The following is a 12,925-nucleotide window of genomic DNA, read 5'->3' as shown; positions in this document are numbered from 1 at the left end:
AAAACAAGTTTGTTGAAATTATTAGTGATAAACAAGACATTTTAAAACGATGGCATGAATATTTTAACCCTTTCAGTCCCAGTGATTCCAATTGGAATCATTACATTTAAGATTTTTTATCTGTTTACCTAAAACTCCATTTGATTTGAAATATGTGGTATTTTAATCTACAAACATTCCTCTAACGAAATATATTTTTATTTTTCACCAATAGATGACGGCACTACATGTGTTTGTGATTGAAATGATGCTTGTTTCAGTTTTGTTCAAATCCATAAAAGTTATTGAAATAAAATATCTTTTTGAGGCATTTTAAATTAAAGAATATTTTTAAATATTTCATTTTTATTTATTTAAATGTTCATAAATAGTATTTCAACAATTTTTAACAATTTTCATTTTGAAAATTTATTGCTTTTATTTATTGAAAAGTTATGATTCCAAATGGAATCAGTGGGAGTTGAGTACAACTCTATATCATTCTCTAATGCGTTGTTTATTTTGAATTTATATCGTTTTTCTTTGCTTTTTCTTATTACTTTTTCAAGTTTTACTAAGATTTTGGGATAAAAAAGACTTATTTCTTTTTGTCATTATTTTTCCTGATGCCAAAGCAAAAAGCAGAGGCTTTATCTATTGATAAAGCGGTTCATTTGCTTATGAATGGAGACTTGTCTGACATCGAAATAGAAGACTTGGATTCAGATGAAGAAACTAGTGATAATGTTCTAGGTGATATATCAATGGAATCTAAAGTTAATCCTAGGGCCTACGAAATTCAGGGGCCTACGAAAAACTTGGAAGAAAAAAATTTGTTGACAAAAATAATTTTTTTTCTATTAGTAAACATTTAACCTACCTTGCAAATTTATTTATCAATAATTTCAAAAGATTAACTTTTGACAATGTTAATTTCCTTCACTTAGTTATCATAGTAGTATCATAAGAACTATGAAGCTATTTGTAGTATAAATACTTCTTGTAATTAATCTCACTATCAATTTCACTGTTTTCTTTGCTGTTTTGTTGTTGTATTGTTGACGTGAAGTGCTTACATAGTTATCGATCGAACTAATCATAATGGTATTATCGATATCAGCTGCAATATCGGCAGTATGTCGGTATTGCAGATAAAGTTCGATAAACAAATTTGTAAATTAAAATCCATATTAATAAAAATGTAAAAGAAAAATATGCAAGAAAATTTTAGCATATATTTTGAAAAGAGGGGAGGAGTGGGGGAAGGAGGGGAGGGCCCAAGAACAGCTATGCCTAGGGCCTACGAAAGGTATAATCCGGCTCTGGATGCACCCCAATGCATACCTGTCTTAACAATACTAAGAACTGTTTCAAAACATTTCATGTAAAATAAATAAGTAATACTGAGAAATAATAAGGTTCTCATCTAACCATATCAATAATGATGAAAATTGGTTCAATTTTTTTCAATGTGTAATAAATATAATAGTGCCAAATATTTCTTGCAGAATAGTTATAATTTATTTAGTTATTAAAAAATACCCCATTTATATAGTTATAAATCTTTAAATAATGCATAATATATATTCAAAAACTTTTCTAGTGATTTTCGTCCTTCACTACTTTATTCCCAATGATGCCATTTGGAATCATTTAAAATTTTATTAAAGAAATTTAAAAAAGAAAAAAATTCTGTTTGTTTTGTTCTTTTGAATGCAAAATGAGTCTGTTTTACAAATTTCAGATTTTTTTATTGAAAAATAAATATTTGGGACTGAAAGGGTTAAAGAACATTTTAATGAAAATTGTGAGGACGTTGAAATAATTTCACCTGAATTCATAAATGACATCGAAGTTGAGGCTCCAACTATTTAGGAGATCAGGGCTGCAAATAAAAACTTAAAGAATAAGAAGGCTTTGGGACATGATCTTATTTACCCACCTTATTGAGAAATGTATTTGAACTTATTAGTGACATCTGAGATTATGCCAATGGATTGGAATATTAGCATTTTGTGCCCAATTCACAAGAAAGGTGATTCTATTACCTGTACCAACTATCATGACATTAGTCTTCTTTGTGTAACTTATAAAATTCTAGATAGAATTTTATATCTCAGGCTGTTACCATTCATGGACTCCCAAGTAGGAAAATATAAATGTGGATTCCGTGCTGGAAAATCAAATAAAGATCAGATGTTTTGTCTCCGTCAGATTTTGGAAAAATCGATGGAATTTAACATTGAAACACATAATCTTTTTATTGATTTAATGGCTGTGTTTGATAGTATCAATAGACATTATCTTTTTGAAACATTGAATACTTTTGAAATATCTTCAAAACTCATTAAATTGAAAAGACTTGCAAAGAAAGATATAGTGTAAGATTGTTTCTGGGATCTCTGTCAGAAAATCTTGACACATTCACAGGTGTTCGACAAGGAGATTCTCTCTCCAGTCTACTTTTTAATATTGCACTTGAGAGAGTTTGTATGCTTTTTATGTATTTACTCTTATGAACTATTTTTATTTGCTTCGATAGTATATTTAAAATTTTCTTTATTCAATCATGCAAAAACATATAAATTTTGGTTTTAACTTTTATAACATAATTTATTGAATTCTAGAATGACGTAGTTAAAGATATTAAAAGCTTCCATTTTGTCTAAAATATTGTTTTAATAAAGTTTAAGAAATGCAATGTAAATAATATTTTACTTTTCTCGGTTACATATAAAACTTTACTGGGTTATTTTTGGGTGATATAAGGAAACTATTTTATATATTTTGTGCTGCATCTCATCAGAAATTACAATTTCATGAAATAAAGCTTATTATTATTAGAAAGCTTATTATGTTTGTTATCCAATAAAAAAATTAAAAGCCTCCTTTGCATAAGTTGTTACAAGAGCAAAAGTTTCAGTATTCTCCTTTAGAATTTTTTTTTAAAGGCAGCATGCTCCCATATTTGCAAAAAACATCAGCACTAATTTAAAATCACTGACTTTTTTTCTTCACATTCCATTTTTAAAAAAATTAATGCACTGTTTGAAAAATAAATGTTTAAATAATAATTACGCACTAAAAGTATCTGTTTTTGTAAGTTTAATTCTGATTACTATTAAAAATATTTATTTTGTTAAGTATATTCTCCTTTAAATTTTTATCTTCTCATTTTCTGTTTAAATGAAAAACAAAATCTTTAGTTTATTTTTTTTTTAAAAAGTGCATTGAGAACATCTCGTTAAGTTAAATTTTATGAGAAGAACTGTTAAAAATTTGTGTTCAGTCTGTTTAATAACCTGAATGGTAATATGTTTTAAAAATGTGTTTTTTTATATTTATGTATTTTTCCCTACCTACTTAAAATAAAGATAATGCTCAATAAATATGTTATATACTTTTTTTGTTATTAGAGTATAATGATATAAGCTTGATCTTTAAATGCTAAATTATTTAATTCATATAGTTCTGGTCTATAACATCAAAGCTTATTTATTAAGTCACACTAAATGATTTTTTATCACATTTATACAAAGAGAAAGAAACTTAAGAAAAGTTAAATATGGATACCTATTTGTTATGCTTTTACTTATAAAATCAGTTACCTCTTCATAAATATTTTGCTTCCATAAATTTAATGTGTTTGTAAAACACTACTTTTCAGTTCCTAGAAGCATATCTATTGATTTAAAAGTGAAATATTGATAGTAGGAACTACTATCAATATTTCACTTTTAAATCAATATCTATTGATTTGATGTTAGACCTAAAATTTATCTGTAAAGAGGCTTCGGATTAATCTAATCTAAAAATTCTTATGCAAAGTTTTATTTTTTTATGGCAAGTGCACACACATGTACACAGATTTGTTCCGAGCATCTAAAAATTTGGTCTCTTGTTAAGCTTTTAAGAATGGAAAAAAAAATATATATACAGGTTTGGGAAACCATATTTTTTGTTGTTCATTTTAAACAAAAGGTTAAGTAACTAGTTACATCTAAAAGGGAAATTATTTTATTATAAATTATTCTTTATTATTATAAAGAATAATTTCCTGGGTCAGGAAACAAAATCCATGCCCTAATATATATCTCACTGCTTGAAAGTGCACTTTTTTTTTAAAAAAATCATTTGGGCTTGCAATAAGTAACTGCAAATTTATAAAAAAAAGTTACATTTTTTAAAATTCACGATTCTACTAAAAAGTAAACAGATAACAATAAACAGGGCTTGAAAAATTCCAGTCCATCTAGGATTTTAATCAAAAACCGAGGGTTTCAAAATATCTTTAATCTTTATTCCGGAGTACCAACTTATATTTCTCAATTTTTTCTTCTTACAGATAAGCAGATTGTTACATAATAATTTGAAATCACTCAATTAAGTAAACTCAATTAGCCTAATAAGAAAAGTGGAATGAATTACTTACTTGGATATAAAGCAAGGCCTTTATTGACTTGAAATAGGACTTATGCATTACTCCCTTCTTAGTATCAAATATTATCAGGAATCAATAAAAGGCAACTCAGAAAAATAATTGACTTTTGGAAAAATATTAAAAATAACAGTTTAATACAAATATATTAAAATATGTTGCTTAGAGTGAACTTTTACTCTACTGCACAGCAGTATAGATTGTAATCAATTAAGAACAATACATAAATCAAAAACATTCTTTATTTAATAAGGAAAGTGCTTCAAGAAGAGGTATAGCAACACAACACACTATAATTAAATAGACTTTAAAAAAAAAATATGATTTCTTCAATGATAACATAATTAATAGGCCCTTAGGTAATAAAATCCAGAGTGCTTTTTATTCAGTGCTCTGTAATTCATTTTTTGTCTTTATAAACAGTTGCTTTTTTTAACAGAAAAATAATTCTATAAAAATTTATTAAAAGCAAACTAGAACTTTGTTGTCCAATGCCTTTATGAATACAAAATTATGCCAAATTTGTTAGAAGAAAAAGAGTAATTTTGGTACAATAAATAGAAACATGCTATCTTTTCATGGAAACCTATTGGAACATAAAAATTTCAATTTTAACATTTCAGTATGACAAGGACAGGAAAATTGAGTCATATTTAACAACATAATTTTTAATAAATTCATTATGTCTCTTAATTTCATTTCACACAGATTTACAAACTCTTTTTATCCTTAAAAAAGCTTTTTCTAAAACATATGGAAAAAAAATCATTTGTAACTAGAAGTAAACTGGACATATATCTTTGTTGATGAGGATTATTGTGTGGTTTTTTTTTTAAATAAAGAAATTACTGAAATATAAACATCAATTTGCTAGGTATTAATGTTGGATAAAACGATCTCTGAAGCTATATTTTACAACCAGGAAGTGTAGTTTTTGAGAACTGAAACTTTCATGTCATGTGACTCTCATCGCATGTAACTTTTCAAGATCTGAATATTAATTGAATACTAATGTTATATTTTATGTTTTAATAAACATAGATTTTCAGATTTCACTTTTTCTTTGTGTATCGTCAACTGAGGGAGAAGTTTTTTCCTTCCTCACTGCTTGTAAAAAATTTTTTGTCAAAATGCATCATTAAATTTCTATATTGCTTAAAAGATGATTCTTCAATGATGCTAGTTTAACTCATTCACAAATTAATCAATTTCAAAGAATATATTTTCAGCTATTCATCGTACTCATCGCCTTTACAAGGTAAGATTTACTACCTTTTTCCTATCAATTAACTCATAACTACTGTCAACACATAATTAATCTTAATGTTTTGATAGATAATTTGTTAGTAACAAATTTGGATACATCAAATTATATATAGCCTTGTAGAACTACACCAAAGCCTTGGTTACAGGTCCCCAAAGATGACAAGTACTCACACTTGTCAGATCTTTTATTAACCACTAAGCAGTGTTAGAAATTAGTTAAGCTGGGAAATAGATAAAGCTTAAAAATTAGCTGCCCAGACTCTTAACTATTTAGGAAAAAAAGAAAAAACTAAATTTAAAACTAGTTTTAATTAGGCACTGTTTTTTAATTATTACAGTTAAGATTTTAATACCATACTGACAAACAGCCTATTAAGCAAATTCTAAGAAAGTAAACAAATGCCCAAGCACTAACAGAATGCTTAAATTTTAGAATAACAATATTTGTCACAAACTATACGAAAGTTCAGCATGGCAATTTATAGTGACCTAAGTTATCTTTTTTTAAATATATAAAAAAAAAAAAAAAAAGCTGATAGTGTTACTTTATTCTCCACTGATAGATTCAAATTTTTAAATTCAGTTTGACAATATTATTGTATACATAATACTCAACAAGAGCAAATAGCTTTTTACCGAGTAATTTCCAAAATTAATTCGGTATTATCTCAAAAATTGTGAATCATTCCATTATTAATAACTTTATTTATATAATTAAATTTTATGACTAAATGTAAAATGAAATAACTGGGAATACCCTAATATCTAATACTGCTAACAACGTGGGGGTGTCACTCCAAACCATGGAGCTCATTGTTGCCTGCTTTAGGCCATGGTGTTGTGTCCCCCCGCTGAAAAATATATCATAAATTATAATAAACAAATATTAGTGTAATATCAAGCAATACAAATTCAGAAATATGAAATAGAAAATATATCATTATAGTTAAATGCTAATATATTATTTGTCAAATCTAACTGCAAAAAGTTTTAATAAGAAAAAAATAAATTCTGAAAAAATCAAATCTACATACCATTTAAAAAAACTCCAGATAAAATTAAACAAATTGAAGAATTGATAAAGCTCAATAAATATTAATAAAGCTTCAGCAAAGTCTAGCCGTAGAAAAATTTACTGACAAAATTACTAGTATAAATTATTTTTACACCGTAGTTAAAAAAAAAAAATTAAGATTAAATCATAACTATTGATTGATTGAATGTAGGGTTTAGAGGCACAAGGTCCAAATGAGGACATGCTGTGCCAAACAATATGGTGAAACAGTTCAAAAGCCCAAATGCATACATAATTTTAATTGTAGCACAACTGATAAAATTTTACTAATTAAATCAAAACTAAGATAATAGATTAAAAATTAGGGAACTATATTTATTGTTACGGAAAGAGGAAACATATCAAACCACTGAGATAATACCTACTCACAGGTGAAATAGTCATCAGCATTGCGGATTCACCCAAGAATGAAATAGACTTGTCTGGTTACTAAAAATTAAAAATATATATATATTATTAGTTCCATTTAAAACCTTTTTGCATTAAAAGTGGTAACATAAATCCAAAGTAGACAGGAGCTAACTTATTAACCATTTCCAAAGCAAAATTTTCATCATAAGGGACTTTAATAATCTTACAATTATCATTAAATTTACAATATATCACAAAATTGCAAAATATGGCTCCGGTTAAAAACATTCCTAGTTGTACCTGACCATAATATTTGTGTTTCCTCTTTAGGGTATAAATACCAACTTTTTCATCGTAACTAAGATAAGGAAGATTATTTAATACAACCTGTAACGGCAAACCTTGACCAGCAATCGGGCACTTCACTTCTATTAGAGCTAGATCAGGATTCATTACAAAACCATCTGGACTGTATCCGAGCCATGGAATACCTGGATGAACAATGAGGCCTATCTTTAACACTTCACATTGCTGATCTTTCTCATACGCAGATATGGCTGCACTTTCATTAATTTTTCCTACAGTAAAAAAAAAAAAATTTTTTTTTGAGTAATTTGATAATTATTTTTCAGCTATTAACAATTTTACAGCTAGTGTTTTTAAACAGTTATACAAAAGGAAGTTTAATTTCTAGATAATTTATTTTTATGGGAAAAATAATTCATCTAAAGACGAAGAAAAAGTGAACAGGTTTAACTTAATCCACTTTTGACTGACCAAAGGTGCATAAATGAACCACTTTAATAACTAATTTTTTATTAACACTGGCGAATATTTTTTAATAGTTTTGTTTTTCTGTTGTTCAGAAGACATTTATAAAATATCAGAATTTCAATTGGAGTAAATACTTCCTGTTGAGAAATTTTCAAAACACGAGATTTTTAACTTCAAACGATTATTGAAAAAGTCCATTCTTTTAAACTGTTTAATTATTCCACTTGAGATTTATGATATGTTTTTATAATGGGTTAAAGTTGTAGGTTCTGAAAATAAAAGTATAGAAACAAATATCATTAAAAAATTAATTGTTATTTAATTAAAATTTCATGGTGAATTAACACACCGGTGACTGAATGCATGATAAATAAGCAAAATTTTATATCTCACTTTTTGTGCTAGAGTTTTATTCTATTTTCAGAGATTTATTGTGAAGTTATATTGTTATCCAAGATTTATTGCACTGAGGCTAACAGTGATCAACAAAATATGTCAGTAGGAACAAACGTTACTCTGAAGTTACTTAGCGCTGTTTCAAGAAACTTAATTTTATCTTTGAAAATGATTGTAATTTAAAAACATATTTCAATAAAAATAATATCATATTTTGGAAAATACATTACAAATATAAAAAATATGAATATAATGAAATACAATTGGATTTTGGTAATAGGTCATTATCAGATGCAAGAATAATAAGATACAATTTACCATAATCAGTAGCTTGATTCCCTTTAAATGCTGTGTTGTACATAAAGGAAAGCTTTCGGTCCCAGTCTGGGCTTTTGTTAGCTGTATAGGTGTAAAGTTCATAACATACTGAGCCAGTAATCCTTCTTTTGCGCTCCTCTGTCCATCTCTTGTTATCCTGGGTAACGGTGTTCAAGGCTAGGCTGATGGCTTCTTCTTTCGTTATGTTAATAATCTCATACCTGTTAAATTTAAAATAATTATATTATTATATTTAATGAAATGTAAACTAACCAGGTTAATTCAATTTATATATTTGTTCTTAAAACATGGTTCTAATTTATTTTTTAATTTCATGGATCATTTTAACATATAATGTCCTCTGGAATTTATCCATCAACACCAGTTCTTTAATAAAAATAGTAACTAACGACTTTTTTTTTATATAACAAATTGTGTACCGATGAAAATTAATATATATTAATATATAACATACCCTTTAGCGCAGCTTCCAGGAACATCGAAAGCGACATTGATTTTATTGTTTCTGTATATGGAGTCTAGCAATTCCTCTAAAGGTGTCACTGCTTTCGAACTAGATGGCTGAGAGCTGAAATAAAAATTACACAGTTATTAAAGAATGAACACAGCTACAAGTTTTCAAATTATTTTCTTGGAGAAAAAATACTTTACAAAAAGAACTTGAATAAAATAAAATATAAAAATATTAATGTCTCAGAAAAATCATAACAACATTATTTTAGCAAACATTTATTAGAAAACTGCATATGTAAGATAAACAAAGAAAAAATATTTCTCAGACTTTTCAGTGTCATAGAAAAAAAAAACAAACTTTTCTTCTTAACTTATACCTTCCATCGCAATTTGCTTCACTATAAGCACATTGTAACTCCACAAGTAACTTTTAAATAAAAGAATATAACAAAAGGATAAACCAACACTTATTTCTTTGCTTTTCAAAAACTTGAAAGGTAGGGGAACAACAGCTGATGCTAACCAATTTCTCTCTTCAGAAAACAGATTCTATAAATTTATGTTTGAAATTCAAAGTATGAAACTTTTGCTCGTTATTTTTTTTACTAAGTTCCTTAACAAGATATGCAAGATAAATTTGTCTTTTAACAAACAAAATAACATGGCAGAGTTTGATTATTGAAAACAGAGATAGTAAAGACTAATCTATAAGCCACTGAGTTAGATCTACAAATCTCATTTGATTTTTAAAAAAAACCCTCTAGATACATAAGTGATTGTAATGAATGTACTTAAAACCAAATGAATTAAGAGATAACCAACAAGATATGCAGATTTTTCAAATATCACATAAAGTTTAACTTAAAGAAGAAAAAACCTACGTATTTGAAACTGAAACGGTAGGGTCCACAGTTTGCCGTTTCCGTAAATAGAGCTTTCCAAACGCAGAATCGGGCAGAAGATCAGCAATACGTCGTCTCTTTTTTTCGATTTCTTCTTCCGTCAAATCATCTTTCATTTCTCTAACTACATTTACGCAGCATAAATCTGTCACTGGCACTGCTTTAAACTTAAGCATAGTTCTTGGCTTTTTGAATTTCCAGCTGCATTTTAGGTCAGTGGAGGACAAGACATCCAATTTCAGAACATTATTCCTAAGGCATAAGAACGCTCGTTATATGAGAAAAATGAACTTGAAAAGCAAAAAGTACATATGAGAAAAAATAACTTGACAAAAATAAATTCAAATGATGACATATAAATTTCTGTCAGAACAACTGGACATATATGACCCTCAAGGCTCGAATAAGTTATCATGAGAGGAGACCGGCTCCATGTCTTCACCCTCTCCTCAGTTATAAAATAATCCATTGTGATTTTCATCCCCTTTAATGTATAGGCATAGAATGCGGGAGGCACACTTTCTGTGTTTAAAAAACTATTTGCCAATTTCAAGTTTTCATACATACCTTTGAATATATACATACATATAAGAAAATACATCTGCATTTGTACAAAACATTTAAATTAATCTAACACTTTATATTCATATTCAATTATTATCAAATAAATTATTCCCATTCACTCTCAATTAGTGCACTCTTAATAAAGGGTCACACTTTGTTTTTAGAAAATTATTGTTGTCCAAAAACAAAGTGCGACCCTTTGCAGTTCACCTTCACTTCCATAATATTTTTTGCATTTAATTTTAAAAAAAAAAAATTCCACATTGCTTTCTTTTAAAACTGTTTAGTATATTAAATTATATGAGTGATTTTTCTTTATTATTGAGTTGATTATCAAACTATTAGCTAACAATGCTGCTTCTTTAAAATACAAGTCAGGCACTTTACCAAAAGATGTTTAAATTTACTTAAGGCAGTCTTATCTTTTAAATTGTTATTTGCTTTTTTTTCTACTCTATGTAAAAAGCATATTACCCAGTTATATGTTGATTTCATTTCTTTAAAATTAAATCTACAATATTCAATTTTAATTAAATAGTTATTTCAGTTAAAGTAATCTTGTGATTTTTATTAAAAATACATCTAGAAATCAGTAATTTTAAACATTTTATAAATTTTCAGAGATAAGTTTCATCATTACATACTTTATTTTAATTTCAAGAAATTAAAAAAATGTACCACAGCAGTTTATGTTTTCAAGTCTAATAGATAACATTTTATTCATACATTTATTTACATAGAAAAAATTTATGTTTGTTAATTTTTTGAATGCTATCGTGTATTATTCTATACCAATTAGAAATAAATGATATTTCCTACAAATAAAATTTATTCCAATTATTTACTCGCATGATCTTGTTACATGCATTTTCACCTATCAGACTGAAGCTAATAAAATCTTAGTTATGAAAAAAAAAATTCTACCTAAAAATGATTCATGACATTTATTTAATAAATATAAACTAGTTATTAAATAGTCTTGTTATTTCTTGCAGGAATTCAAATTCTGATTATACTGATAAAACTATATATATACTTTATTATATCAGGAAAGAATTAAATTATTATTATTCAAAGAGATATCATCACATCTCAAATAAGGAATTGTATACAATTCAGATGCAGGAAAATTTTTGTATGACAAATTTTAATAACTTTTAAAAATCTTCGGTCAAAACTTTCCTTCTTTAGATGTGAATTTTAAAAATTCAGATTCTTGAATTTATAGCATAAAGAACATTATAAAACATCATTATACGAACATCATAAACATACAAAACATCATCATTATAGGAACATCATCATATAAAGAACATTAAAAAAATAGCAATTTCAATATATTCAACTATATTTTTTCTTAATAGTAATAACCAGACTTGTTAATAGAGATAGGTTGAAATTTATATAGAATAACGGAATTAGCAACGCAACAGAATTACTGATCTATTCTAAATGGTAATATTATCAAAGAGAATCCACAAAGTACTTACTGAGAACAGAATAATAGTACCGCTACAGCATGTTTACAAGAGCCACTGATACCAGCTACGCAGGAACAGATCACATTGTTAATCAGGAACTCTTCTTCTTCAAGATTTACCTGTAGTTTAACTTCAATAGTGTGAGGTTCTTTTCCTATTCCTGATCCCTGTAAACAATACGCAATTATTACAACATGATTATCGGCTTTTTCTTTTATGGCCACACTTACTAAATGGCCTGCCTCAACAATTTTCTCTCCTTCTTTGAAATTACGTGTATCGATACGACTTTTACCAATAAAGGCAAGAATTTCCGACGTTCTTAATTTCAGCTCCATCTTGCAAGATACGTGTTCACTCGACCACTTCTCCTGAGCAACTGAACAGCTGTTCATGTGGAATTCGCAGGTAACCGTCACATACAACAACGCCCCCTATAGTTCGTTGCGATCGCGAATTGTTTTTCTATAAATATTTTTTTAGTTTGTTTTGATACACATATAATTTAATAGGGTAGTATTTTTTATTTAATTTAGTGGATAACAATTGTAAAAAATGAGTGAAAATAATCCCACGGACAATGCGACGGATTTAAGGTTATGTCAAGGTACGTCTCTTGTGAATATCAATTGATTGTTAGGTGTTCTCTTCTGAAATTACATTATGACGCATTCACATGCATTATTAATACAAATACATTTTCCAGGGCAAGACGATGAGGCAACCACAAGCACTTCCACTGGTTCAAGAGCTCCACGTGGGAGAAATGCACAATATTACCGTGATTACAGAGCGCGGAAGCGAGCGGAGCAGGAAAAAGAGTCGTTGAATAGAACAAGTGATCCTTCTACGACTGCTGATTCTTCTACAATTAACGTCGCAGGTTGCGAAGTTTAACTTCTTCCGC

The 12,925-nt window shown here is 27.7% G+C and overlaps 1 protein-coding gene across 5 annotated transcripts; it reads right to left on the bottom strand.

The window, feature by feature from the left end:
* Positions 1–4,602: 4,602 nt before the first annotated feature.
* LOC107449221 (uncharacterized) lies at positions 4,603–12,759 on the bottom strand. 5 transcript variants are annotated; one of them, XR_015431415.1, is made up of 7 exons: positions 12,028–12,759; positions 9,953–10,225; positions 9,073–9,186; positions 8,598–8,818; positions 7,497–7,687; positions 7,128–7,187; positions 4,603–5,003 (listed from the first exon to the last, which is right to left on the bottom strand). XR_015431415.1 is itself a non-coding variant. In XM_087157497.1 (6 exons), exons 1-6 carry the CDS (start codon positions 12,411–12,413, stop codon positions 7,185–7,187), a joined length of 1,188 nt encoding a protein of 395 aa, XP_087013623.1. In that variant the 5' UTR covers positions 12,414–12,759; the 3' UTR covers positions 6,197–7,184. The 5 variants fall into 5 exon arrangements, 3 of the variants coding, with proteins under 3 accessions (XP_087013623.1, XP_087013622.1, XP_087013624.1); XR_015431414.1 differs by having other exon boundaries at positions 7,128–7,687; XM_087157497.1 differs by lacking the exon at positions 4,603–5,003 and having other exon boundaries at positions 6,197–7,187.
* Positions 12,760–12,925: the final 166 nt, after the last annotated feature.

Source organism: Parasteatoda tepidariorum, chromosome 2 (assembly GCF_982258835.1).
Source record: "Parasteatoda tepidariorum strain Cologne lab strain chromosome 2, Ptep-v5.0, whole genome shotgun sequence".
Taxonomy (NCBI): domain Eukaryota; kingdom Metazoa; phylum Arthropoda; class Arachnida; order Araneae; family Theridiidae; genus Parasteatoda; species Parasteatoda tepidariorum.
Note: the sequence above shows the minus strand (reverse complement) of the source record. Positions and strands in the feature narration are given on the sequence as shown.